This window comes from Paroedura picta, chromosome 2 (assembly GCF_049243985.1).
Source record: "Paroedura picta isolate Pp20150507F chromosome 2, Ppicta_v3.0, whole genome shotgun sequence".
Classification (NCBI taxonomy): domain Eukaryota; kingdom Metazoa; phylum Chordata; class Lepidosauria; order Squamata; family Gekkonidae; genus Paroedura; species Paroedura picta.
This window is the reverse complement of record NC_135370.1, coordinates 81,990,176-82,018,043: the sequence shown is the minus strand read 5'-3', so window position 1 is coordinate 82,018,043 and position 27,868 is coordinate 81,990,176. Positions and strand designations below refer to the sequence as shown.

The 27,868-nt window shown below is 43.2% G+C and overlaps 1 protein-coding gene across 4 annotated transcripts in view; it reads left to right on the top strand.

Moving 5' to 3' along the window:
- Positions 1-16,285, top strand: part of ANO9 (anoctamin 9) — a 62,370-nt gene extending 46,085 nt beyond the window's left edge. For 3 of the 4 annotated variants that reach the window (XM_077321253.1, XM_077321254.1, XM_077321255.1), the window contains 12 exons: positions 217-381; positions 462-498; positions 706-817; positions 1,440-1,497; positions 2,444-2,541; positions 5,255-5,418; positions 8,198-8,350; positions 9,155-9,302; positions 9,654-9,770; positions 13,039-13,132; positions 14,568-14,680; positions 16,091-16,285. In XM_077321253.1, the coding sequence (XP_077177368.1) occupies positions 217-381; positions 462-498; positions 706-817; positions 1,440-1,497; positions 2,444-2,541; positions 5,255-5,418; positions 8,198-8,350; positions 9,155-9,302; positions 9,654-9,770; positions 13,039-13,132; positions 14,568-14,680; positions 16,091-16,118 (1,287 nt within the window). In that variant the 3' untranslated portion in view covers positions 16,119-16,285. Of the gene's footprint in view, positions 1-216; positions 382-461; positions 499-705; positions 818-1,439; positions 1,498-2,443; positions 2,542-5,254; positions 5,419-6,854; positions 8,169-8,197; positions 8,351-9,154; positions 9,303-9,653; positions 9,771-13,038; positions 13,133-14,567; positions 14,681-16,090 lie in introns of those variants that run through there. The other variant, XM_077321256.1, reaches the window with a different exon arrangement.
- The last annotated feature ends 11,583 nt before the right edge of the window (positions 16,286-27,868 follow it).

Sequence of the window (27,868 nt, the reverse complement as noted above, 5' to 3'; positions counted from 1 at the left end):
GCCAATTTCTAACCATTCTTAGTGTCTTCATCACTGTACAGTTGTCAAGATTTGGGAGGGAGGCTGTAAGAGTGCAATAAAATTAAAATACATTAATGACACAAAAATGTCCCAGAAATCTGGAGTTAAAATAGTACATGACTATTTTACTCATTGTATCTCTAGATTCCTGTATTTGTTTTTTTCCAGAATTACTAATAAATATTTGCCTTGTAGATCTGCATTCTGATTGGTATTGCCCAAGCAATTATTGTCTGTCGGGTCATGGTGACAGTCCTGTTTGCTCAGTCCAACTCTGAATTCTTTCAAGACCGAGCTTCTATTTTGGCAGTAATAATGGGGGCTGTGTTGCATTACTTGTCCATCATCACTTTGACCAAGGTACAGAATATTTCACAGTGGGCTATCTTCCTTCTCTCTGTCTTACAGTTAGTCTTCATGGTCCGCCTTGTCTCTTGCAGGTCAACAGGCATGTAGCTGTGTTCCTCTGTGATCTGGGTAAGAGAAGCATCATTCTGTGTACATAAATGCTTCTACTTGACACATCAGATATAAATAAAGTATAAAGGTCAGTGGGAAAGGCTTGCCTATGGGCGTGATCTCAGATACAGTCATGATGGAGCAGGCTCACTTGGAGGTGTATAAGAATAAGGATGGGCATGCACATACTTCCACTAACTTGTATGTCTGTGTTCTTGATTCTAGAGAAGCCAAGGACATTCTGTGAACGTGAGAACAACTTAGCAGTCAAAATCTTCACCCTCCAGTTCTTCACCCATTTCTCTTCCATAATTTATGTTGCTTTCTTCCTTGGGAGGTAAAGAAGAAAGTGACAGTGCATCCCCCTCATTCAACCCAAGTTTCCCAGATATTCAATTCCTGCTAACTTTTTCCTGCAGCTTTGAATTGACATCTATAAAATAGAAAGCATGATAACTTTCGTCTTGTGGATGTTGCAAGAACAAATCCACACACTGTAAAGCACTTTGCAAATTTTAGATAATGGTTTGATCATTTGTTTTAGCAAATTGATATTGTTGGGGTTGTAATGGATTAAACCTGCAGAGTTGTTTGCCATAGTGCATCTTTGACATAACTGCAACTGTTGTATTAAGAAAACATGGGCTTGATGGTTTTTCTCATTTCTCATCCTCTTGTTCTTAATCAACCAGGTACCTGCTGTAGTTTACACTATCTGGAGACCTGTTTTGTAATCATTCTGCATCTTCACAATCATTGTACATCTGACTATTACCTTCTAAACCTGAATCTGATTAAGTGAGCTCTGACTCTCAAAACCTGATGCGAGAATAAATATTGTTAGCCTTTGGAGTGTTACTAGACTCCTGTTGAAACTTAGAAACTATGTGTTATGTGTCTGTTCCTAAGGAAAAAGGATTAATGACAATAAGAACTGATTATTTTTATTTCCTTTTTAGGATTAATGGCCATCCTGGAAACTATGTACGTATTGCTGGCAAGTGGAGACTGGAAGAAGTAAGTTTCTTTTTCTTTAACACACTAGTTCTCCTTCCATCCAAGGCACATTTGATTATAATGAACAATAGTTTCCGCACCAGAGGTTTACGCCAGTCTGCAGGCTGGAGTTTGAGCTGGGGCAGGTTACCCCGCCTCTTCCTGCTCTCACGTGGGGGAACATTTGTCCTCGTGCACCTCATCCAACCCAAATTTGTGCTCCCACAGGGGAGCCAGGGCAGCAAAGTTCCCAGTGCGGAAATGGTATCCGCATTACTTTTCTGGACATTTATTTATTTTATTACAACATTTACTACCTTTCTACCCAATTAGGACCATCAAGGTGGCAAAAAAATCAAACAAACATAATAAAAATACACCTTAGGTAAAGTTAAAGGTATCCCCTGTGCAAGCACCGAGTCATGTCTGACCCTTGGGGTGACGCCCTCTAGCGTTTTCATGGCAGACTCAATATGGGGTGGTTTGCCAGTGCCTTCCCCAGTCATTACCGTTTACCCTCCAGCAAGCTGGGTACTCATTTTACCGATCTCGGAAGGATGGAAGGCTGAGTCAACCTTGAGCTGGCTTCTGGGATCGAACTCCCAGCCTCATGGGCAGAGCTTTCAGACTGCATGTCTGCTGCCTTACCACTCTGCGCCACAAGAGGCTCTTAAAAAAATACACCTTAAAACCAATTAAAAAAACAGAACAGATACATATGTAAAACACAAAATAGCATTGAGGGAATGCCACACCAAACAAAATCTTCTCCTGCTGGCAGAAGATAGTGATAGAGGGAGGTAAGCAAATATCCTCAGAGAAACTGTTCCATGATTTTAACACCAGGGCTGAAAAGATCCTCTCTCACTTTTTTCTTTGAACTTTTTTTACTGCATGAGTAGCAGTAAGTGATCCTGAACACAATCTTTAGATTAAATTTTTTTTCTTTTTTTTTCTTGCTATCTAGTGCCACCCTAGTGGTTGCCTTTTAGATCTCTTTATCCAGATGGCTATAATCATGACATTAAAGCAAACCCTGAGCCACCTGCATGAATACTTGTTGCCGTAAGTAAGAATAATTCCTGTGATTGGAAACAAATCCCTCTTTACTCTGTGTGTTGCAGATTTCCACAGTTAGAGAAACGGAACTGTGTGAGGAAGGAAATATTTTGTGAATTGTACTTTCTCCTTGGGAGAAAGCCAGCTGAATCGGGGGCAGGATGGTTGTTATGTTCCTTCAGACTAGATGGGGAAATGATTTGGAATGGGTTGGGGATTTTCTTTGCTTGCAGCATGGGGCTAGGCTCACTTGTTCAAGATCTCTTGTTCTTGGATAAGGGCACTTTCCTGTTTTGTGCCTTGCTCACTTTTGCACTCACTATGTCATGTTATGCTCTGCATTTGTATGGGGCACAATTTGTTGAAGAGCTAATGTATGAAAGAATATGAGCTTTGAGGTGGGAGGTTGTGATTTAATGATCTTCCAGACATCCCTGTTCCTAGGGACTCTGAGCCATTTCATATATATGGTGGCCTTCACATGAGCACTTCCAGAGTACATAAGAGTATCTGTGGACTCCACCTATGAAAGTGATTTTTGTGTGTGAACTGGTATCTAGGGGCTATATGATTTGTAGCATTGTGGGAATATTTCTTTTAGGCTACCAGGTTGCACAAACTGTGGCTGCCACTGCACAATTCATATATTTATCTGTTTTAGCTTTATGCTGCGTTTCTACCTCAAGGTGGGTTATAAAGAAACAAAATGTTTAAATTTAGTAATAAAACATCAAGTTTAAATTAAAATCTTGAATCCAATTAAAACAAGTTGAATCCTGGGAAAGGTGTTTAGTGGGTTGCCATGGACCAATTGCAGGCATTCCTACAGGGTCAGTTTTGGACCCATTCAGGTCCATTTTCTAGCCTGGCCATGGGTAGAAACAGCTTTGGCCACTCTTACAATTGACCTCCAAAGGCAGAGACTGAGATGGGTCAACACTGCTTATGTTGTTAGATCTCACAGCAGAGTTTGACATAGTAGATCATGTGCTGTTAGCTTGCCACCTCACCAACACTGTAGGGCTGACTTCCTTTCTCCAAGGATAGCCATCAGGAAAGAACAATCTCACCACTGTCCACTCACTTGAGAAGTGCAACAAGGTGCAACAATCTCCAATGTTATTCAGCATCTATATGCAATGTCTTGCACAGCTGGTCTGGAGATATGGGCTTGGATGCCACCCGTATGCTGATGACACTCAACTCTATCTGTTAATGAGCATCTAACCAGATACACCCCCAGAATCATTGGCCAGGTCCCTGGCAACTGTGAGATAGTGGCTGTGGCAGAACTGCCTAAAATGTAACCCTATGAAGATGGACGTCCTGTGGCTGGGGAAGAAAGCTCCAGATAAGAAAGTACATCTCCCTTCTCTTGATAGAGTGCAATTGACATTTTACCATCATCACCAGGCAAAGCTACTTACATCCTATCTGGGCCCAGAAGACCTAGCCACAGTGATTCATGCAACGGTCACTTGCTGGGTTATGAGTGTCCTGCATAGTCCAGGATGTTCGACCAGGAGGTCCTGTCCAACTCTGTTCTATGATTCTGTGACCTCTAGACTGGATTGTTGTAACTCACTCTACATGGGTCTGTCCTGACCTGAAAATGACAGCTGGTGCAAAATGCAGCTGCTTGTGTCGTTATAAGGTCCTTAAAGGTAAAGGTATCCCCTGTGCAAGCACCAAGTCATCTCTGACCCTTGGGGTGACGCCCTCTAGCATTTTCTTGGCAGACTCAATACAGGGTGGTTTGCCATTCCCTTCCCCAGTCATTACCATTTTACCCCCCAGCAAGCTGGGTAATCATTTTACCGACCTCGGAAGGATGGAAGGCTGAATCAACCTTGAGCTGGCTGCTGGGATCAAACTCCCAGCCTCATGGGCAGACAGCTTCAGACAGCATTTCTGCTGCCTTACCACCCTGCGCCACAAGAGGCTCACCGCCATAAAGTCCTTATGGAGGGCTAATATTTGACCTGCCCCCCAATAGCTGTGTTGGCTGCTGATGGAGTTCCGCATCAGGTTCAAGGTAATAGTATTAACCTCTAAGGCCTATCCCAGTATGTTCCCTGAAGAATGTTACTAACTTGCTGGTGATCCCTGATCCCAGAGAGATCCAGGTGGCCTCCACTCACCTGGTGGAATTAGTTGCTAGTGGAGATCTGGGCCCTGGCATAGCTGTCAAAATTCCTCAGGGCCTGTAAAATGGTCTTCTTCCACCAGGACTGTGATTGAGGCCAAGCTGGCCTAGAACTACTATTGGTGCTCTCCTCTCCTCATGAGCGTTTCCCTTTATAGGGGAAATTAAACAATAAATAAATAAAATTTAAAAACATCTTGCTGATCAATCCACCAGTTATTTATAGGTCTTCCAGAACAGAAAAGGATTTCTGAAGGCTCACTTTCTAGGGGAGGTTTTTCTTGATGCCAGCTTCACAAGTCCATTAGGGTCCCATCACATTCCCATGAAGTGGAGCCAGGCCTAAGAGAAATAGTTCTCTTTTTACAAGCATGGGTATTTAAAAACTGGACTGATACCTTTTTTGTTGATTCTATTCACACAAAGAATATCCCAGTTCTTCACTGGAAAACAGACAATTAATTGTGATTAGGAAATCCCACAGAGGACTTTGGCTATTGTTACCAACTTATGTGTAGCTATTTGTGGACAACTTTGCCACTTTTCCTGCCTTGTTTAATTTTTCTCCCATAGTTGGACGATGTATCAGTGCAGAAAGCTTTGTGCCAAGCCTAAACACCACAGCAAAATTCACATGGAGGAGAGTGCCCAGGACCAATGCAAGGAGGACTGGTTGTGGAATTACGAGCTTAATGAAGTCACCCTCTACAGTTTGTTCAATGAGTTCTTGGAGATGAGTAAGTGAAATCAGGGGAGGGTAAATCAAGAATAAATTGGCACAACTCACCATTCTGTCACTGGCATCCCATTAGGCTCAGTCCTCAGGCCACCTGTTTTGGGAAGGGGGTATGGCTGAAGTAATAGATCAGAAGCTTTAACTACAGTGGTGATTCATGCTTAGAGAAGAATGACACAGCATTCTTATAAATGGTGATCAGAACTCCCAACCCAGTAAATTTTATTTAAAAAGGAGGTGCCTCCCTCCCCCAATGGATTAGGGCTCCAGTCTTGAGGAACTCCTTCTCCTCAAGATGGATTGGATCCAACTAGCTTTTCCACTGGAGAAAAAGGAAGATCCCTTTGTTGTCCAGGAGATCATGTGGCTTGCATGGATAAAAGGTGCATGTGGGAAGGCTGTGTAGGAAGAGGGAGAAATTAATTGAGATTAAGTGGAAAAGATGACTGGATACAACCAACCATTTCCTTGAACCAATATTAGTCCCAGTAGGGAAAAGAGGTGGCATATTTTTTTCTATATTGGAGCTAATAGACTTCAGGCTTTGACCCCAGAAGTAGTGCAATTGTGCAAAATATGGTTGGGAAGAATAACTCTGGTCACCCACCCGGGGTCCTTTGCCTTCCCACCCACTCCAGGCCCATCATTGGCCATTTTGGGAGGGCTTGGGTATGTTGACAATCATATATTGTCATATCACCCAATAAATGTTTAACAAATTTAAAAAAATATATAAAAAATAATTTACTCCCACCTATTCAGAACCCTTCCAGGGCCTTTGAAGAAAGCCCAGGGTTTCACAAATACCTGGTTGAAAAAAGCCTGCTCCAGAACATTTGGTTTTGGATCTCTCACATTTCACCTAGTTTGGTCCTGACATAGCTAGAAATGTTAGCTGATAAGATTGGGCTTTATTCAAATGAATAGCCATGTTGGTCTGAAGTAGCACAATAAAATCAGAGCCCAGTGTCATGATGGTCAATTCATAGTCTGAGGAAGAGTGCTTGCACTTGAAAGCTCACGCCTTGAATAAATCTTGGTTGGTCTTGAAGATTGGGCTTGAAACACTTCAATCTTGGACTCAACTAATGGATGTCAGAATCCAATTGTTTCTGCCATTATTTATTGATGTTTATGTAAGGTATGAAAATTTAGCCTTGTAGGAATTGGGGGCAGCCTGTCTCATCTGCCTAGTTTATAGCCCCTCACATTCCCTCCCTGCATCCCACGCCTCCCTTCACTTCTTCCTGTAACCATCTGCTCCATCCCTCCCTCGCATGTCTTGGAGGTGAATTCCTTATCTGAGGGCCATTCCGCACAGCTGGTAGAAATCCGTAATCAACACTGAATATTCCATTGTGTGTATTGTAGCGTTCCATTGTCATTGCACACATGACCAAAAACTCCATTTTCCTAACGGGACTGTTTCTCCTCCAGCATTCCTCACCTACTTCCGGTTCTTGCCAAGGAGCAATGAAAACACCACAAACTTCCCTCGCCTACCTCCCACCTCGAGCCTGCCAATCAACCGGACAACCAATCAGCCTCAGCTAGCCACGCAAAGCCCGCTCCCCCCCTTCTTAAAAAAAAAAAACACCGAAGTAATCATTGCAACACAATTTCATTGTGCAACACAGAGGCATTGGTTACCTGTCACAGCTCCGTCTTCAAGTTTTGATAGTTTCATAGGACAAACTTATATTTAGAGACTGCTGTGCAAATCTTCCCAAACGGTAGCCCCTTCTCAGAAGCAAAGAGGTGATGCTTTGGGGCCAAAAGATTTGTCAGTGAAAGGGAACATTTATGCCTTGGAGAGTTGATTCCAACTGTGGTCCCTGCCCTTCCCTGGCAGTTAACTTGTCTGGATCTGGCAACCTCACCACCACCCCATCCCCTTCCAGCAGCTGAGATGGGGGATGACCTGTAGTTTCCAGTCATTCACAAACAAAAAATGGGGGGAGGGGTATTTTGCTGGAATTCTACATGCACCCCCCAATGAAAAAGAACACAAAATAAAATGTGACACATGTGCTCATGTATAGAGCAAGGGGGCAGCCAGATAATTGAAAGGGTTCTGAAGAGACTTATGAGTATGCGTTGCTACTCAGCATTCTCCATTTTTAAATAACACCCACCTCCCGTCCCAGGAAGCCATGGAGGCGGGAGCAGGGGAGGGACATCTCCGTGGCAATATGAGTACTATTGACCCCTCCTCACTGTCACTTGGTGGGTGATTGCAACATCTGTTGGGATTTTGACCAGGGGAATGCACTTTTCCCAATTTCCCTGCTTCCTCTACAAATAGGCAGATGGAGCAAAACTGACACTCGGGGGGGACGGGAGGCTGACAGCGTCATCTGAAACCATGATTATAAACCGTCTGCATCTGGTAATGATTTCGCTGAAATTCCCTCGTGCAAAATGGCCCTGAGTGTTTTGGCTATGCAATGGTCTCCCGCTTTGCTGGATTCCCTAATGGGAGGGGGAATATATGTGACCACCTGTATCTTGGGCCCCTGTTTCGATAATATTTTGATGAGTGAACTTTCCTGCTCAGTAAATGAAATCTTTTGCTTTAAAGTCAAGAGTTTGCTTTTCTAGACAACTGAAAATCCACAAGAATAGTGAGAATAGTTCTTAGGTTTGTACCAGTCTGCTTATGGTGTGCAGGATAATTAGAAGGGCCTGACAACTCTGGAGGTCCAGGAGTCATAATACATGCTAGAATGTTGCCTATCATTTAATATTTGTCTTCAATGCATTGTGTCCTAATTCCTCAGTGATCCAATACAGCTTCACCACCATTTTTGTGGCTGCCTTCCCCCTTGCTCCATTGCTGGCCTTTTTCAGCAACATCATTGAAATTCGGTATGATGCTGTCAAGATGGTGAAACTGCAGAGGCGCATGGTGCCCAGGAAAGCCAAGGATATTGGTAAGGTGATGATCAGAGAGAAAAACTCCCTACACAGATCATTCAGACCAGGCTTCTGTAATACCCCCAGGGTGTTCAGTGTCAGGATATTACAAAATGGCAGCTGACATAGGCCAAGGCTGAGCTAAAATTTTATTTAGGCAAAGAGGAATAGTATAGACACTAATTGCATGTAAACTTGAGAATTGCACTTACTGATCCTCTGCTGCCTGAATGTACTGTTAGCCCAGATATTGTGAGGACTCGAGATTTCGAAAAGGGCCCATCAAACTGGGGGGAAACAGTTTAAATGAGCTGAAGGGAAAAAACCAAGCCGAGAAGGCCTCATTAGCATTTGAGACTTGGACCTAGTCTGGGAAACTAGCCTTCACTGCGTGTGCTCAAGCCTCAGAGGCAGGGTGCCACATCTGTTGTGACTGGCTGGTACATGCAGCTGGAGCCTCGCTTAAAATGGCTAGACCTGGAAGAGATACTAGGAACTTGTCCTCCTGCCTTTGATTGGCCAACAGGACAACATGTTGTGCTAGCTGCATGCCAGGCTCCAGCTTTTTTGCTTGAAGCCACCAACTGTAGGGTCCCTCTCCTAGCTTGAATTTGGAAAGGACACCTTATGTAAGAACTCAATTAGAAACTGGTGGGAGAATGAAAGGATTTGCTGGTTTCCTTTCCCTGTTACAATTGCCTTGGTCATGGGACCAATAAGCATGTTCTTTATCAAGTGCTGAAAGCTGGAGGTGATGTAGACATGTTCTTACCACAAAGCTGACCAAGGGACTCTCTCTCACGCTCTTTCCCTCTTTGCAGGTATCTGGTTGCAGGTCCTGGAAGCGATTGGTATTTTGGCTGTCATTGCCAATGGCCTGGTAATTTCCATCACCTCAGACTTCATCCCCATGCAAGTGTATAAATACACGGTTGGCCCATGTATGCAGGAGAACTACACTGGCATAGAGTAAGTGCCAGGCAAGAACAGCCTAGCAGCACTGTGGATGCGGAATGTGATAATCATGGTGTTGATTTGCTTAGAACTGAAGATCATCTGTAAAGTAGCCCTCCCCCCCCCCCATGCTAGAGAGTGATTGGGATGCCTTGAAAGGTGCAACAATTGAAGAAGTTAGTACGATTTAAAGTGGGCAAAGTCTGACAAGTCAGAGTCCTGGGTCATCTAGTCCAACCCTCTGCACTATGCAGGACACTCATAACCCTATCACTCATCCACTGTAACCTGCCACCCCCTTGAATTTACCTAGGATTATTGCAAGCCCATTAATGTACCTTGTTTTCTTTTTCTGCCTACTTGTAGCTGTTTGACAGGTTATGTGAACCACAGCCTTTCTGTATTCTTCACCCAAGACTTAAAGAATCACAATGCACTGTCAGATCTTCAGGACACTGTGGGAAATAAAATAACACACTGCAGGTACTGGCAACTTTCTGTGTTCTGGGCGTCACGACAGAAGCCCAACAGCCCAATCCATTAAGCAGAATGTGTGCATGAACCTCATTTTCTTCTACATCATCATTATAGCACTATAATAGTGTGGATGCCCCTTTCCCCATATGACATGCATCTGTAACTAATCTTGGCTCACCTTCCTACAACATCCCAATGAATGGAAAACCAGCATAATAGTGGGTTGCTCTAGAGATGGATTTAATTTCATCCCAATTACATAGCATATGGTTTAGGTGGCAGAGAGTAGCCTCATCTTTTTGTGAAGTCAGTGCTGAAAAGTGGTAGAACTTTGTTGCTCTTGTTGCCCTTGTGTAATTTGATATGAGTGGAGGACAGTGAATTTGACATAGATCACGTAAAAATACCTATTTACATCATGTTTTATAAGGCTACAAAATGGTTTTAAAAGGTTTGCACTAAAAAATATCTGCAAATGCTGATTCGTTCCAGGTTTCATGGCTGGAATGACATTATTATTATTATTATTATTATTATTATTATTATTATTATTATTATTATTATTATTATTATTATTATTATTATTATTATTATTATTTTAAATTTATTGCCCTTCACTCCCAGAATCAGCTCATGGTGGGTTACAAATGTGTCCAATAAAAACCCCAATAAAACCCATTAAAATGGGTTTTAATGGACATTAAAATAGGACAATAAAACACAACAAAAGCAGCAACAACATGGCGAAATCACCTCCTCAATCTCCCCTCATTCCTACCTCAAGGGGGAAGAAAGAAGGTCAGGGTGACACTGACCACTGCAGGGGGAGTCATGCTGATCTTCCTCGCTGCCCCCCGGCCTCAATTATAAACCTGGCAGAAAAGCTCAATTTTGCAGGCCCTGCAGAATGCCAAAAGCTCCCACAGGGCTTGCAAGTCACCCAGGAGCTCCTTCCAACAGATCAGGGCCAGGACCCAAAAGGCCCTGGCCCTGGTTCAGGCCAGGTGTGCTTCCCTGGAGCCAGGAACAAGAATGTTTTAAAGAAGGACATCACTTTCTTTCAGTGTCCCTTGCCATTTTATGAATGCAGATAGTAGGGACACTTAGTCTGTTTGATGAACTTCCTGCCACCAGGGTGTAAGCAGCATGGAGCTTTTATTCCAGTCCCAGTTCAATTCAGTCCCTGCCCTCTACACAGAATGCAATTTCCATTTTGATTTTGGACAATTTAAATTTTTCCTCTGCAACATGCAGGATTGATCCGGAGTCACCATTTTAAGAATCAGATTAAGAAGCCATGAGGAACTCTAGCAGCTGCGCATTTGAAGCAGACTCTGTGCTACAGAAGCCCTCATTGGCCAGGGCTGACTCTCTGTCAGAGAAGCCCTGATTAGCCAAGGATGCCAAGCTTTTCTTAAAGAGGAAGCCCTAATTTTCTTTCCCCCCCCCCTTCCGAGCCATCAGTTCTTCTGGGGAGAACTTCTTGATCAAACCTCACCTCCTTCATCTGCCTCCCCTCCCCTCTCTATTTAAAAAAAAACTGTTAAGAAATGAATGACAAAAAAATTAAAAATCCAAACACTTATACTAAGCTTTCAGAAGGTGCTGAAGTGTAAAGTTGAGCAAACAAATTTTGAGTCCCCATTCTTCCATTCTTTCTTCTAAGAGTTTGTATTTGCATATTGCCTTAGTAACTAGTGACTCATTATATTCTCTCAGTAGAAGCTGATCCTCTCCCCCCCCCCCGCTCAAGAAAATAAAATAAAGATGCTCCTGCTGTGCTTGGCTCCCCCCTCCCCTTCTGAGCCTCCCTAAGCACATGTAGAACACTTTTCTGTTTCAGTGGAGAGGGGAGGGAAAGAGGAAGTCCCTGGGCCATTCCGCACAACTTAAATATAGCAGAAGTCTTACCTTTGGTAAACGCTACAAATTCAAGGTTCTGCATGACGTCGCGCACAATCTGCAACACTCCTGCAACACTCCCGCAAAAAGCACTTCGTTGTAGCACTTTTCGGGGAATTGGAGAAAGTGGATTCCCCATGAAAAAACCGCTACATTTCTGCGCACAAGCTGCAACAAACCAGCGAAAGACATGTGTGTTCTCAATGTAGCGGTAGAAAGAAAGTCCCTCCCCCGCTCTTGCCCCAAACTTCCGGAGAAGCGGTCGCCATTTTTTCCCCTTAGACCTGCGAAAGCAACGAATGAGCGAGGCTTCTCTGGCTAAAGTCCCTCCACAGAAGTGATTTAAAGTAAAACAAAGCTCCCTAAGTTCCCAAGCCCAACACAGCCCCCTGTTCGGCACTGCCCATAATTTCGGCCACAAATTGCGCCTGTGGGGGGGGGGGTTCTACTTGACGAGCGTGTAAATGATTAATTGCCAGCTCCTATGCCAGCAAAAAGGTCTTTCCGATGCAACGATTTAACACAGATTCGTTGCAACGGGTGTGTTTGGTTTAAAAAAAAACAGTTCTTAAAGGGAAAGGGGCTTTTTGGGAGCATGAACACAACAGCCCATTGGCTGTTCCATTTGATTAACGGCCAGGGGCGGGAAGAAGTGCAGAAAAAAATCGCTTCCTTTGTTGCGATTCCAGTGACACTGGAAACCTGTGGGGAATGAATGAAACGCTACTGGGACTTCTATATTCCACTAAAAAAAAAGATATGCGGAATGACAAAATTCCACTATTTAATATAGTGTTTCTGCATTCTGTGAACAATTGGCAACATTGGTCCTTGTGTGGAATGGCCCCGAGTTCAAATCAATCTGGATTCAGCAGGATCCACACCCGAAAAAAAAAAAAGTACGTGCAAAATCAGCCCAGGTCTCCTAATGAGTTGGAAGAGCTTCAGCCATTTCTTGAAATGAAGTCCTTCCAACCAGTTGGTCTGCAGCTGTCCTTCATCAGGCTGGCTAGAAAGGGCTGCAGGACCACTGCCCATTCAGAGGGTCTACTGATGTATAATAGTTCCATCACCTTTTCTGGATAGCAAAGAGCCACACCAGAACTTCCAAGGAAGGGGGGGGGCAAGGAGGCACAGCTTGAGTCCTCTGATAAAAGGGATGTGAGCATACAGGCAAGAACTTAAATGTTGCCTGGATTTGGAAACCCAGCTGAGAACAGTACTCATTTGTTACTAGCTTATGAGTTGAGAGCACTGATCATTATTTTCCATGTTTTGTGAACTGCCTCTGAGGAAAAAGGTATGGAAATAGAAGGCTGGGTGGGGCAGTGCATAGTGCAGCATTTATGATTTACTGTACTTCGTCCTACAGGTACCGAGATTACAGGAACAGCGATGACTACAGTTACTCTGTCGAGTTCTGGCATGTTTTTGCAGCACGCCTTGTCTTCTTGATCTTGTTTGAAGTAAGTGTTCTAGGTAGATAGCTGTGGAAGGCAGTTTCTGGCAGAATCCCTGCAGGTTGATTTGGGGAGTGGGAGTACTGCATCACTTTAGGCACATTATGCCCTCAGGTGCTTCTGGTGTGAACTGGTCCTTTCAATAAGCTGCAGTTGTGCCTTTCCTAACCACCTAGTGATCAGAAAGGCACTAAAGCAAGGGTAGTCAACCTGTGGTCCTCCAGATGTTCATGAACTACCATTCCCATGAGCCCCTGCCAGGGTTTGCTCATGGGAATTGTAATGCATGGACATCTGGAGGACCACAGGTTGACTACCCCTGCACTAAAGCATCCTTGTGGGTGCACCAGTTCCACTCAGTTGGCTTGAAGTTCTTGGGCTTCAGTTGGATGCCATACATGTTTAACTGATACATTCAAGTGAGTAGCCATTTTGGTCTGAAGTAGCACAATAAAATCAGAGTCCAGTAGCAGCTTTAAGGCCAACAAGGATTTATTCAAGGCGTGAGCTTTTGAGTACAAGAACTCTTCCTAAGACTAACTTGATAGCCTGTAAGAGAAGAAACATTCACCTGCTGCTCTTTGCAAGAGCTCCGTAGCAGCCAGACTATATTGATCAGTAGGGTATGGCACTGCACAGGTGTGGAATGGTAACTGGCCGCAGTTTCATAGTTAGCAAAACCAGCCTGCCCCAAATTCCCCTATGTGGAGCTGTTCATTTATTATCTCTGGATCTCTGTCCTGCCCTTAACTGAGGTTAGAGTGTGCATGGAAAAGGGGTTGCAGCTAGACTCCCATTCTAGTACTGACCAGATGGAACCTGCTGAGCTTCAAAAATGGAATTATACCTTGAGTATATTATTTGGGTCTAGTTTCTTGCCAGACCTCAAGAGAAGGAAAAAGAGTTGCCGTTTTTCTATACCTGAAGGCATCTCAGAGCAGCTTACATTCACCTTCCCTTTCCTCTCCCCACAACAGACACCCTGTGAGTTGGGTGAGGCTGAGAGAGCCCTGATATTACTGCTCGGTCAGGACAGTGCTGTGGTGAGTTCAAGGTCACCCAGCTGGCTGCATATGGGGGAGGAACATGGAATCAAACCTGCCTCACCAGATTAGAAGTCCACACTCCTAACCACTGCACCAAGCTGGGCATCTCAGCTTCCAGGAGGAGGAGACCCATATTGAGTTATTATTAGGATACCTCATTGTAGGCACAACAGACTAGTTCCTTCCTGAAAGGGTCTATATTGAATGTAGTAAGAGCTTGATTTATATTGCTGAATTACATGATGAAACAGTCGGAAAATCCCAAAAAGCCATTGTGAAGCAAATGAGCACAGCAGATTGTGTTGGCTTCTGTTGGTCACTGTCTAGAACAGATGTTGACTGCAGCTAATTACTTGTGAGGAACAAATTCTCATCTAGCCATTGGCCCTTTGCAGCATGTGGCCTTGTGCATCAAACTGATTGCAGCATGGTTTGTGCCTGATGTCCCCAGAAGGATTAAGAATCTGCATCTGAATAAAAAACATGACAGCATAAAGAAACAACTAAGGTAGGCACTTCTTATATTAGGCACAATTTGTCTCAGGGCCATACTAGGCTTTACCTTTAACTAGGCTTTACCTTTTACCTGTGGCAAACTGATATAAAATAGAAAGTCTAGTTTGGCCAAAGAGACAAAAGAGATGGGAGTTCAGTCTGAAAGTTGACTTTCTTGGTGACTGTGATCTTGACTTCAAGATGCCCTTAGGACTAGTTTTTCTTCTTCAACTAATGCTTTGCTCTTTGGTGAGGTGGGGCCCAACCACTTCTGGCCAGAGAGGCACTTTTGAGCCTGCTGAATGTAGACTCCAATAACTGTATGATTGGATGTTGGAGCCTTTGCTTATCTCCACTGCTTGGATGTCATGAACAGAACATCTAATATCATGTTCTGGTGTGATTTCCTTTTTTTAAAAGGCAGAAAGGCAGTTATACTGCACTTAATACAAAACACCATTAGCTTGAGTACTAATTTATCCTGTTTGACAATTGAATGGTAATATGTTTTAAGAACTCTTCTCAGTTGTCTGAATTGTTAGGAAATTCATTGTTCTGGTAGCCCATCAGGACTTGGGAGTAGGCATGAGGGGAGGCAGTTAGATCTGAAAACAGTGGCTGGTCCACCATGAAGTCACTAGATCACATTAATATAACTGGGCTGGAGATCTCAAAATCCCTGAAAGCAATTAGTTCTGTACATTTAATTTTTTTTACTCTGCCCTTCATCGAAGGAGCTTGGCAGTAGCTTGCAGATACCTTCTGTATTGGCAAGTAAGACATACTGAAAACAGAACCAAAGAAGATGTAGTTTATAGTTGCACCCCCCACCCCAAACAAACTGAACGATGTATGATTTTCCCCCCTGCAAATATAGTGCCAAATATAGCTATATAAGGAGAAAGCTAAGTCACTGGAAGGATTCAGTCAGAACATCTCAACTGGATAGCATAGTGCAGAGATTACAGCAGCAGAGAACTGCTGCCACCACTTATGTCTTCTTTAATGCAAGATAAAGTCCACATGCTTGAATAGATTTAGGTGCATGCTACATGCCAGTTGGCCACTCAGTGGTTCCTATATTTGAAATACATGGTATCAAGCATGCCAAGACTACAATTATTTTGTGGGAATGATCTGTGACCTTTTTTGGGTTGAATAACAAGTAAAATTTCTGCAATGTGATGACCATGCATCAAGTGGCCAGTAAATTCTCTCTTGAATTTCCACCTTCAAAAGACGCCATTGCATCTTGATTTTATACATATTTAACATTCTGAGAGGGGTTTACAAGGCACTCCAATTGATCTCCCATCCAAGCAGCAACTAGTTCCACATTTCCTTCCTTTTCCATTGCTTATTAGATTCCATTAAAGTACTCTAAGACACTACTGTGAAACTATGAAAATTTTCTCTTGTTTAGTGAAATGGATGACTCTACTGAAGTATAGTGAAATGCCAAAGTGGGTGTTGAGAAGGAATTTGGAGCCAGTGCCTCGCAGAATGGTGCTACAGACTTTGAAGATGCCAGAAAAAATTTGCTGGCCTTGTCATTCTCTATGTTTGCTGTTGCTAGACTTTGTGTCTTCACCAAAATACACAGAGCTTTATATAGCAAGGCAGTTTTTAATGTTTCAGCATTCCTCAAAGTAGAAGTGTATTGTAGGAATATATCTATATAAAAGAGTGTGAGACAGAATTAAATGGGAACATTTGCAATATCAATAAAACAACGGCCCATTACACATGCATATCTTACTGCAGATTTTCAGATCAGTAAGGATCTTCACTTTGGATTCTGTGCCTGCCATTCTTTTTCTTCCAGTATATTTATTCTACATCTACAATTTTAAAAAACACATTTCTAAATCAGGGTGGAATGTCACTTGTGACATGTAGGGGGTCATATCAATTTTGTAAACCTTTACTAAATTGTCCTGTTGCAGCTGTGCTGTAGCATTCAGCAAGCACCTTCCATTTAAATTTTCTTGGTTTTGCATGTGCATTTTAGTGTTGGTTCTTAAATGAAATAAAACATAAGGAACACAGGCAAAGGGGGTGGGGCAATGTTGAAATAGATAAGACTTTACAAAAACTAACAAACAGTTGTGAAGCCCCATTTCCCATAGTGTAGAGCACTAGGAGATTCTCTGCTGTGTTATCAGCCACTGTGAAAAAATGGGAAAGAGTCCCACAATCTCATTATAAGAGAGAACATGTTGAGCGTTCAAAATGGATGATAGAACCCACTGATGATGGTATTGTAAGCTGTGATTGTTGTCAGCGTGTTGTTGTGTGAACATATGCCTGTGTAAAATCATCTGTAACTCTACCACACTTTGCTCAGGGCTGCAATTTGTATGGGAGAGGAGTTGTCTGGCAGAAGCTCTGGAGAGCTTTTTTAGCCTTGTGCCACTAAGTTGGTACCGGGCTGTGGCTGTTCCTTGTCTTCCTCCCTGGCTGCTGCCTCGGGGGCTGCCCTGCCACTCTGCTACCAGCTCACCTTTGGTGCTTTCCGGCGGCCCCCATGGCTGGGGCTCCCCCTCAGCGTGGCACTGCACAGCTGCTGCTGGCAGCACCTCCCAGCGGGTGGCGGGAAGTCAGGGGCGCCGGCAGGAAAGCAAGTGGAGCAGGGGCTCAGGCGGCGGCGATGTCCCTCGGCAAAAGACTACCCCCCCCCCCGGGCCTCAGTAAAATTGTCACGCGTTGACCCGCCCCGGCGATAAAAAGGTTGGGGACCACTGCACTAAATCGTTTACTAAATGTTTTCAAAGCTTTAGGCTTCCCAGCCCCGTCTCTTTTTACATCTGATGTCAGTTTCAACACACACTGACAATCTTCCTTTATTTTGTTTGTATGCACTAAATTGCTTTTTCTTTTCTTTTTTGCCCTGGGGAAACTGCCATTTGCCTTCTCTCCAGCCCCCTTTCAATTCAATACCAGCAGGGAACTAAACCTTGTGCAACTTCTTTTAAACCTTCCCCATATCATTTAAAAAAAATTATTCAGTAATCTGAGACTGGTGATAGTCTCATGTCACTAGATTCATGCCTCCTGTAAAAAAAATACCAGGGAAAAATGGAGCTTGTGCACCAATGAAAGTGGGAGAATGGCAGAAGGTGCATAGTGGGCAGAATGACTTTGATGTGGGTGAGGGAGTGTCCTTTGAGGGTGGCAAAAGGGCAGAGGAGGGAATCTGTATACTTTTGAATTACCTTCAGCTTTGAAGCAGAACAAGGAAAAACTTGGCACAAAGACACTCTCAGAAAACCCAAGGAAACAGTGATCAGAAAGCAAACAGTGCTGAAGGGAGGAAAATCAATGTAGACAAAGAGAACCTGACAAAAAGGCACACTGAAAGTGATGGAAAACACCTGTATATAATAGGCCACTAATTGGTTGAAAGGCTCAAAAGCATTTTGGTTTGCTAGGATTTCCATTTACTTTTACCATGAGGCAGGTACGATTCTACCATAATACATTTGACATTTATAATGAAATTTGCATGCCTCATAAGCACTGGTCAAAAGCCAAGCCAAAATCTCAGTCTCTATTCATGGGTACTCCATTTTGTTCTCCATGTTTTGCTATTGCTTCTAAGTTTAGATAGAAATATATTAGTTTTGGTGCACAACATCTTTATTGGCAGAAAAATCCCAAAGCCCCCCCCCCCCCAAGCAGTTTTTGAAAAGTCCCATGAATTTTTAAGACAGCTGAAAAATTGGGTGTGAAAGTTCCTAGAAAAGAATTCATTAGAAGGAAAGGGGGAAACTCTTCAAAGCAACACATGCACCTTTGGGATAATTTCCCTTGCCTTTCTAATGCCATGCTATTGGATAGGGGAGCAAGCTTCTTAACTTTTGTTTGTCAGTTTACACAGTGGGGCCAATTAACTATCTACCTCACAAAGGTCATGCTTAATTCAGATCTTTAAAAAATCACTTTTAAGGCCTTCTCTATATAGTAAATGTTTTCTGATTCTTAGTCCAGTCTGCCCTTACAGTAGATGCCCTCTTTCAAGCTTCAAAAGTGGCAGTTTGTGTGTGTGAGACAGACATCCTTCACCTTACCATCTCTCTACTTTTAGAAGCAGAGTCTGTATTCCTATTCCCAGTGCAGGCACGCTTCTTTTAAATTCTTCTCTCAAGGTGTCTTAAGAAATGAATTAACTGTATTTCTGACCAACTAACCAGGGAAGTGTATATATATTTACAACACTAACACACCTTAATAATCATCGATTGCCTTGTCCCAGATAGAATTATTGATCATCAGTCTGCTTACACGCAGATAAGATGAAGAAACTGTGTAGTGCTTTGGTACCTTTAATACTAATACAGAAGAGGGAACTCTGACGGGTGCAACTTTAAAATTGAATATTGTCTAAAAGTTTTAAGTTTTATCTGCATTCTGGTCTGTGGCCATATAAATAAACTGGACTGGGCTGGTGCCACTTGTCACATCACTATGCAACATGGGTAAGAAAAGCAGCAGCTGTTGAAATTCACTCTTCTGGCCTACCATGAAAGGCTCAGAGGCTTTAGTGCAGGGGTAGTCAACCTGTGGTCCTCCAGATGTCCATGGACTACAGTTCCCATGAGCACCTGCCAGCATTTGCTGGCAGGGGCTCATGGGAATTGTAGTCCATGGACATCTGGAGCACCACAGGTTTGACTACCCCTGCTTTAGTGTATGTGGGTACCCTTCATAAACAGTTCTGTGTTTCAGACGTACCTCATGTGCCATCCTTGCAATTGAGTGGTTGACACTCAAATCAAACACATAAGAATTAGAAAGAAGATATGGCTTGAGGTTTTCCTTGTGTCCATATGAACATTTGAATGAATGCTGCAGTTTATTCTTGTTTTTTTTTTTAAACTGAGACATCCAGACTCTTTTGTCTTTGCTTTCAAATTTTACAATCTGTGCCGATTTAACTACTTGCTGTAGGACTACATCATAGATGATGCTTCTGATTATGTTTTACTGCAGGGAGGAATCCTGACATGTTGCAAGGAATTTAGTTGTCAGTTTCCATGGGCTTAAAGGCATTTGTGTGACTGGAAGTTTGTACACAAAAGAGTATAAAGAAGAAAAATGACTTTGAGATGCTTAGTACTCAAGTACTTTCCATAGAAATTAAATGCCCAGGTCCAAGTTTCACTGGAAGTTAGTGGTACTTGGGAAAACAATCCCAAACTTGAAACACCATAACATTTGATTCTCAGCAGGTTTGTCTGACAGTCTGCCAGTGCTTCAATCCTAAAAGCAGTTTCCTTAGGGAATCATCTTTTATCTGTAGTATACAGAGTTTCTGGTTCTGTGCATTATCTGAACAACAGCAATACATCCTTGCCTATCAAGGGGGGAGGGGGGCTGAACTCCTACTTCAAACTTCTCAGATTATTGTTCATGGATTGTGCTTTGTCTTTAAAAATGAACAAGCCACAATTTTCTGAAATGTTGTACAATAAATGTAATTTTTATTAATTGAAATTTTATACAATAAGCATGTTAAAAAATAAAAGCTATAGCTTTTAAACAGAAATAGTAGCTTGGTTTTATTTTGGTTTTGCATAAAGTTGGCAGACATCCTAGACTCAGAATGACCCTATTAGAAGATGACTATTCAATGCCTATAGATAGTGCTATTGGGTGGAGGAACTACATCCTTATAATTTCTTCCCCACCATTATAAACAACCATCTGTTTTTCTTGTATACATGGCTAAGAGATTCTGTTTTGTTCTTTACATATCCTCCCTACCCTAATATTTATTTATTATATTTATTGACCACCATTCCCAGTCCAGCCGACTTGTGGCGGTTTACACAGTATTAAAACCCCACTTAAAAATATTGATACAACCCCCCGAGGTGATGGTCAAAACACAATCTGCAGGATGTCCCTCTCCTCACTTCCTCTCCCCACCCCCCATATGCACAACTGTCAGCCCTCCATGAGACAGCTTCCAAGGGAGTCTGGTCTAGCAGATTTTCCTAGGCTGATACAGGCTTAGAGGTCCCCACGCAAGCAGGGAGCAGTTCTTCCTGGCCTGGCCTCAAGCAAACGCCTGGTGGAAGAGCTCCATCTTACAGGTCCTGCAGAATGTTGACAACTCCCATCAGGCCCCTTAGCTCTTTTGGGAGCTTATTCCACCTGGTTAAGGCCAGGTACACCCCCTAGGGGCTGGGGACAGCCAGCAATTCCTACCCGCAGGAATTGCCCTGCAAGGGGCATAAGGAGATAAGCAGTCCCTCAGGTAGGTGGGATCCAAGCCGCAGAACCAAACCTTAATGGTCAGAACCAAACCTTGAACTTGATACAGAAGCAGATTGGCAACCAGTGCAACTGCCTCAGTATAGGCTAGACATCAGCCCTCCAGGATGACATCATGAGGACTCTAGCAGCTGCATTTTGCACCAACTGCAGTTTCTGAGTCAGAGACAAGGGAAGGCCAGTGTAGAACGAGTTACAGAAGTTTGATCTGGAAGTGACTGTTGCATGGATCACCGGAGCCAGGTGGTCTGAGGACAGGTAGGGTGCTAATAGCCCTGCCAGGTGCAGGTGGAAAAATGCCACTTGGGCTATTTTTGTGACCTGAGCCTCCATCAATAGGGAAGCATCAAGGATCACCCCCCAATTCTTGGCCACAGGCTCAGCTGTACACTGCACCCCATCCAGGCAGGGGAGGATGCGCACTTCCTGTTTTCTAGTGTTATCAGTAGCTCTGTTATGTGGGAAACTAACTTGTAGAGCCTAAAGGAATTTTTGAAATCTTGAGCATGGTTAGGGGGGTGTACCACAAAATGGCTGCCATGGGAAGGGAAATCAGTCACAAAGGGGCTGACATTGTAGAGGGGATCAATTGCAAAACGTTTAGAAATTTCACAGAGACAGGTAACTTCAAAATAGATGCTCTCTTCTGACACAAGCTCAGTTTCAAACACCCCTAAGGGGTGAGTTGGAGCAACTGTGTCTACAGCCCAAATTACCATTCTAATCAAAACTGTATCAGTGATTCAACAGGAGTGGGGGTGTCTGAGGAAGATGGTGTTGGTATGGTGGAATATGCGCTTTGTGAAGGCAGCAGTGGTGGTTTTCTGGCTTCTCAGCAAAGGCATATGCCACTGTATTCCCCCCAAGTGCTGTGAAGCAGCCCATAGACAGAATATTTTTGCTGGGGGAGAATTTTTTAATGGTCAGTAAACAGAGGCTACATGCTCAGCTACTGGCTACCAGCTCTGCCTCATCCTGTACACTCCTCCTCCCCTCTCCCTTCCCCAGGGAAAGAAGGTGAGAAATTTGCCTGGTGGGGACTGAGTATGTTCTAGGAAGCACAGGATAAAAATAGCGGGGGAAACTTGAGAGGGAAAAAGATAGCTGGTTCAAGTTCCTGAGAACTCATAGAATCCAGGATGGTGAAGTCTGTGTACAAAGTGACTTGCACAATACTGAGCATGCTCATTGGCCATTTCATAGGGCTGTCAGCTCTGGTTTGAGAAATTCCAGAAGATTGGTAGGCGGTGTTAGCAGAAGCAGTAAGTTGGGGATTTCACCTGGTATCCATGGTATATGCAGAGTTCACTCTCTGAAGCTGCCATTTTCTCCAAAGGCTAATCTTTATAGTGTGGATATCAGCATGTAATTCCAGAAGAACTCCAGGATCCACCTGGGGGTTTGCAACCCTACTCCTGCGCCTGAATCTTGTTTTCTCACACTACCAAACTTCATGGTCAAGTGTCTATCATGAGAGCAGTAAAGCAGGGACACCCACAAAAAAAGGTAAAGATTTCTGCATCCTAGGAATGTAGAAAATTTTGACTTTACAAATGAAACACAAACATACAAATAAGCCATGGACATACTCAATTACCTTTCAGGAGACATGTTTAGAATAGTTGTGTGTTATTTAAAGGGGGACACACAGAGGGGAGCAATATATTAGTTTGCTGAAATCTCCTACAATGTAAGGTAGGGAACAAGTGAGAATGGGAAGGAGTTCTCATTTACTTATTTCCCACCCTATTTGCAAATGATAATGTCTGGAACTAACAGAATCTTGCCTTTAGGAACAGTAACTGGCAGAATTTTATTGGGAAATAAAGTGACATATTATGAATAACTTGTCTAGTAAGCCAGAATCATTACATACAATTTCATGTTCATTAAAAAAATGTTCGAACTTGTAACCATATTCCAAGAGCAGAGGTACTTCAAGAAGATTGCTTAATTTTGCTGTAAAATGTGTCATTTAAGTGTAGAAACTGTCCAGATGCCATAAATCTTATTGGTTTGAGTTTACAGTGGCACATCTACTGAGGGGGAGGGATCCTGACACCAAATATTGTGAATAACCACAATTAGAAATTCAGTTTGTATAGAATGAATGGAGCGGAGGTTTGTCCTAATCATGTCCAGGTTAATGTAGCAACTCTGATTAAAAGACCCATCTAATACAGAGTTTTAATTGAAGCATGTTCAAAAGAGGGAACATCCTGGCACCTGCGGCTGAATTGCCATGGAGAGACACTCGCTGCTTTGTGCCTCTTAGTGCTTTTATGGCACTGGTAGTTTCACATGATAGAAAGGGGTTTATTTTGGAAGACAAGGCTCTTAGTGTTGCAGTAAATTCTCTTCATACACAGGATTAACTTGATGGGCTCATTATTGCAAGTTACAGCCATTTATTTATGCTCAGGAGTGTAGAAGTAGGAAAGTGAAATTACACACATCATTAATACTGATTCAAAAGCTTGTCTAATGTCTGCCATTGCTTCATTTCCCACTTTAATAACTGTTCCTTTTCCTCTCCCATCACAACCAATGCTGTAGGGAGCTATAATAATTCAGGTGCTACAAGAAGATGTATTAACTTTATTGCTGACTAAAATCCTGGCTAGCAATGGCTAGCCACAAGTTTGCCCCCAGCAACCTCTCTGCCCCAGTCTTAAGCTAACCCCTTGGTATTCTAGGAAGCTATGTAAAAAAGTCCTGAAGATGAAACTCAAATACTTTGGCCACCTCATGAGAAGGAAGGACTCCCTGGAGAAGAGCCTAATGCTGGGGGCAAAAGAAGAAGGGGACGACAGAGAATGAGGTGGCTGGATGGAGTCACTGAAGCAGTAGGTGCAAACTTAAATGGACTCTGGGGAATGGTAGAGGACAGGAAGGCCTGGAGGATCATTGTCCATGGGGTCGCGATGGGTCGGACACGACTTCGCACCAAACAACAACAAAATGTAAAAAAGAAACAGGAGCGGAGATGGCTAGAGCTAGTAAGGAGAAAGACTCACAATGAGGCCTCAAGAACATCTTATAGGACACTTATGAAAGCCTATTGGATGACAGTAAAAGTGCAAAGAAAGATTACTATGCAGTTTCCATTTCCTCTGCAAGCTCGCACCCAGCACAATTGACCTGGCCATGAGATAGAAACAGCCTTGATCATTCTTGCATATGATTTCCGGTGACAGCTAGACTGAGGAGGGTTGACGCTGCTTGTGTTACTTGATCTCGTGGCAGCATTCAGCATAGTAGATCGAGAGCTTGTAACTCGTCACCTTGTCAGTGAGGGGATACGGGGATCAGCCTAGCAACGGTTGATCTCCTTTCGTCAAGGTTGAGGACAGAGGGTTGCTGTGAGGGAATAGCAGTTGCACCATTGCCAACTTCAATATGGGTAGCCCCCATATTATTTAAAATCTTTATGCACCCTCTTGCACAGCTGAACTGGAAACACGGTCTTGGGTGTCCCCAGTACACAGATGGTGCCAAGCTCTATCTGTTTATGAGCAGCTGGCCAAACATACCACCCAAATAATTGGCCAGGTGTTTGGGAGGCATGACAGAATGGCTCCAGCAGAGTCACCCAAAGCTGAATTTCAGAAAGAAGGAGATCCTGTGGCTGTGGAAGAAGGGCCCAGAAGAGGAAGTGCGACTATCCAGCCTGGATGGGATGCAACTGGCAGCTACACCCACTGACAGGTACTTGGGAATGATCCTCAACATCTCCCTTATCATGGAGGCACAGATCACTAGAAGATTCAAATTCAATTTCAGAGTACCTTTATTGGCACAAAATTGCAAAGCATAAAACGAAAATTTCAAACAGTTTCAGATGTAAAATCTATCGTAAAAGATTTTCATTTAAAATTGCCAGTAAAAACTTTGCTACTTTTATAATAGTTGCTGAGTCCCTCACATTTAGTATCATTTTAATCCAGTGTTTCTCATTAACACAGCTGAATTTCAATTTCTTCAGATAATTAGTTAACAGGCAATGAAATACTTCAAACTTAGGACACACCAGAAGGATATGGTACAACGTGTCAGGGACACTACATCCATGTAAACAGTATCTCTCCTGAGGAGGGATCTTCAAAAATCTACCTCGGGTGACATTTGAGGAAAAGATGTTTAAGCGAGCTACTAGAACTCTTCTTAACTGGTGTGTCTCCAAAATTTGGAGATACATGAGCATGGATTTGTAAGATAAGGGAATATCCCAGAAGCGGGGAGAACATACACTGTTGTTAGAGGAGCCCAGAATCTGTGTATCCTGATCTTCTAGTCTCTGTGATATTAGCTTTAGTATCGTCCTTTTGTCTCGCATGCTAAGGAATGAGATGTCCAGACCCATAATTTGAAGTTTTTTGACATTTTGCCCAGCCAGCTGAAAAAATAAGGGTCACTCAAAAGGTTAATTAATAAACTACCCGTTTGAGCATGGAAATTAATTTTTTACCAGTATTTAAAGGACTGAAACCAAGCCCGGGTTTCTAGACTCTGTTGGCCAAGTTCTGCGACAAGTGTATGATTGGCCACACAGTTTGGGACTCCTAGCAGATTTCTGAAAAAGAAAGATTGGATGTTCTCTAATTTATTATTAAATGCATCCATCCATATTGGGATTCCATAAAGAATCTGAGGAATTATTTTGGCATTGTAGATTTCAATGGCTGCTTGAAGGTTTCTGTTGCCTTTTTGATGATAAAACTTGGCTAAAAAGGACAACTGGCCTTTTGCAGTTTTGATTGTTTTTTTTCTAGGGTTGGCCCAACTGTTAATATAAGTAAAGTTTATGCCTAAATACTTGTAGTGATTGACCTGTTCTATATGTTTACCATTTATTATCCAGGGAAACTTAAATCAGGTCCTTGCAAATACCATGATCTTCGTTTTTTCAAAGTTCATTTTTAGTTGATTGTCACTACAGTAATCTCTCAATGACCGGAGATAGCGTATAAGCACAACTCGAGTTCTAGATAAGATAACTGTGTCATCTGCGTATAAAAGAAGTGGAGTGCGTCTTTTGCCAAGAATGGGGGGATGACCATTAACTTTGTCAAAATAGAAGGGTAAGTCACTTAAGAAAAGTCACTTAAGTCACTTAAATAACTGAGGGGCAAGGATGCAACCTTGTTTCACTCCTATATTTGACTTTGCAGTGGTTGTTACGATGGAGCTGTTTTAATAGAAAGAGTAGACGCTGGTCTATGTCTAGATTGTTTAATTTTATCCAGTTTCTCTCTGGAAACTGAGTCAAAGGCTGCTTTTAAATCAATAAAGGCAACAAATAATTTGCCCCTCTTAGGTTTGGTGTATTTCTGGCTTTAAAAAAGCTAAAACAGTACAATGATCTAAGGTAGTGTATCCCTTCCTAAACCCTATTTGCTCTGGCCCTATGATGTAATTGTTGGATGTCCAGTTTATAAGTTTAGCGACCATAGTCAAGTATATCACAACTTTGAAAAAAGGACTCAGGAAAAAGTACAAATATATTCTGTGGCCAGATCTTTTTCTGGTGGTTTCAAAACAGAAGTGGTCCTCAAATCAACAGTAGATTGTGGCTGGAGAAGCACGTGTGAAGGTGAGCCTCTCCAGTCCACTGCCGAGGCTCACATACACAATACACCTGCCCTTGACCACCCTGAGGTACCACTAAGTCTTCTGAGAGGGTGCCTCCTTCCCACCCACACCCCATCTCCCAAAGGACAGGCTGGACAGGCAAGGATGTGGGGATGGGCTGCCTCCTTCCCATCCCCCCCCCACATCTCTGAAGGCTGCTGGATTCCCTCAGTCCCTCAGAGAGAGGGAGGGGGAAAGTAAAGAGCACTCCAATGGCCAGCTATTGGGCTATGCAGAGGTGCTGTGAGCCCAGGTCCTGTTAGTTGGAGGAAAAGCCTTGCCAGAAGCCCCCCAGCTTCACCAGAGCCTGAGCTGGAAGAGAGGTTAACCCAGCCAGATGTTTAATAGGCATGGAGCTCACCGAGTGAGGACTAAGAAGCTGCTGACAGCCTATATTAACTTGAGGCTAGGAGGCCCAGCTTACAGTTCAATTGGCTGAATCATGATTTGGACATATTCAAAATGTTTTGGCCATTAAAATCAATTGTGCTATTAAAATCAATGGGAATTTTTCTGTTTTTCTTCTCTGAGTCCTGGGGGGTTGGGGTTTCACTTAGAGGCTCCAAACATTCAGTGTAGCTCCAGGAACCTCTTCTCTAAAGGCCTCCCAATTTTCAATACATCTGGACCAAAGGGTCCAATTCTAGGGGCACTCAAAGAAGGTGTCCCCATCCTGCCCCATTCTATCCTATGATGGAGAAAAGATTCTCTGCTTCAGTCTTAACTCCATAGGATAGGAGAGCTCCATAACAATATGGCAGGCCTCAAATCAGAAACAGCTGTTTTTGACAGGTTTTAAATGGCCCAAATTGGGTCCCTCCAAACCCAAAATGGTCCAAATTCGTTTGGGAGTGCACTCCCTGCTATATATTTCCATGGGTCGACCTCACTAATGGGAGAGCTGTGATAGCCCGCCATATGGCTCTACAGGTAGACCTAGGCAGAGTCTGCACTTACTTTCTTTATTCCATTGTCAATCCTGTTGAATTCAGATCGCTTTTAACTCGGGTCTTCTTCTCCGCCCCTCCTCCCCATTGAAACAGGAAAGTCTTCTGCACATGGTTAGGGAGGCTCAGAAGGTGGGGGGAGCCAAGCCTCTTTCTTTTCTTGAAGGGGGGGGAGAGGATCAAAAAAGGCAGAGGAGGGAGGAAAAATCCAGGACCGACAGAAGTTGAGAGAAATTAGGGGCTTCTCCTTTAAGGCAAGCGTGTCACATGACCAGGTGTAGCCTATCAGAGGTTCTCTACCACAGAGCTTTCTTTCCCAAGCTTATTCAGTATTAAAAGCAGTC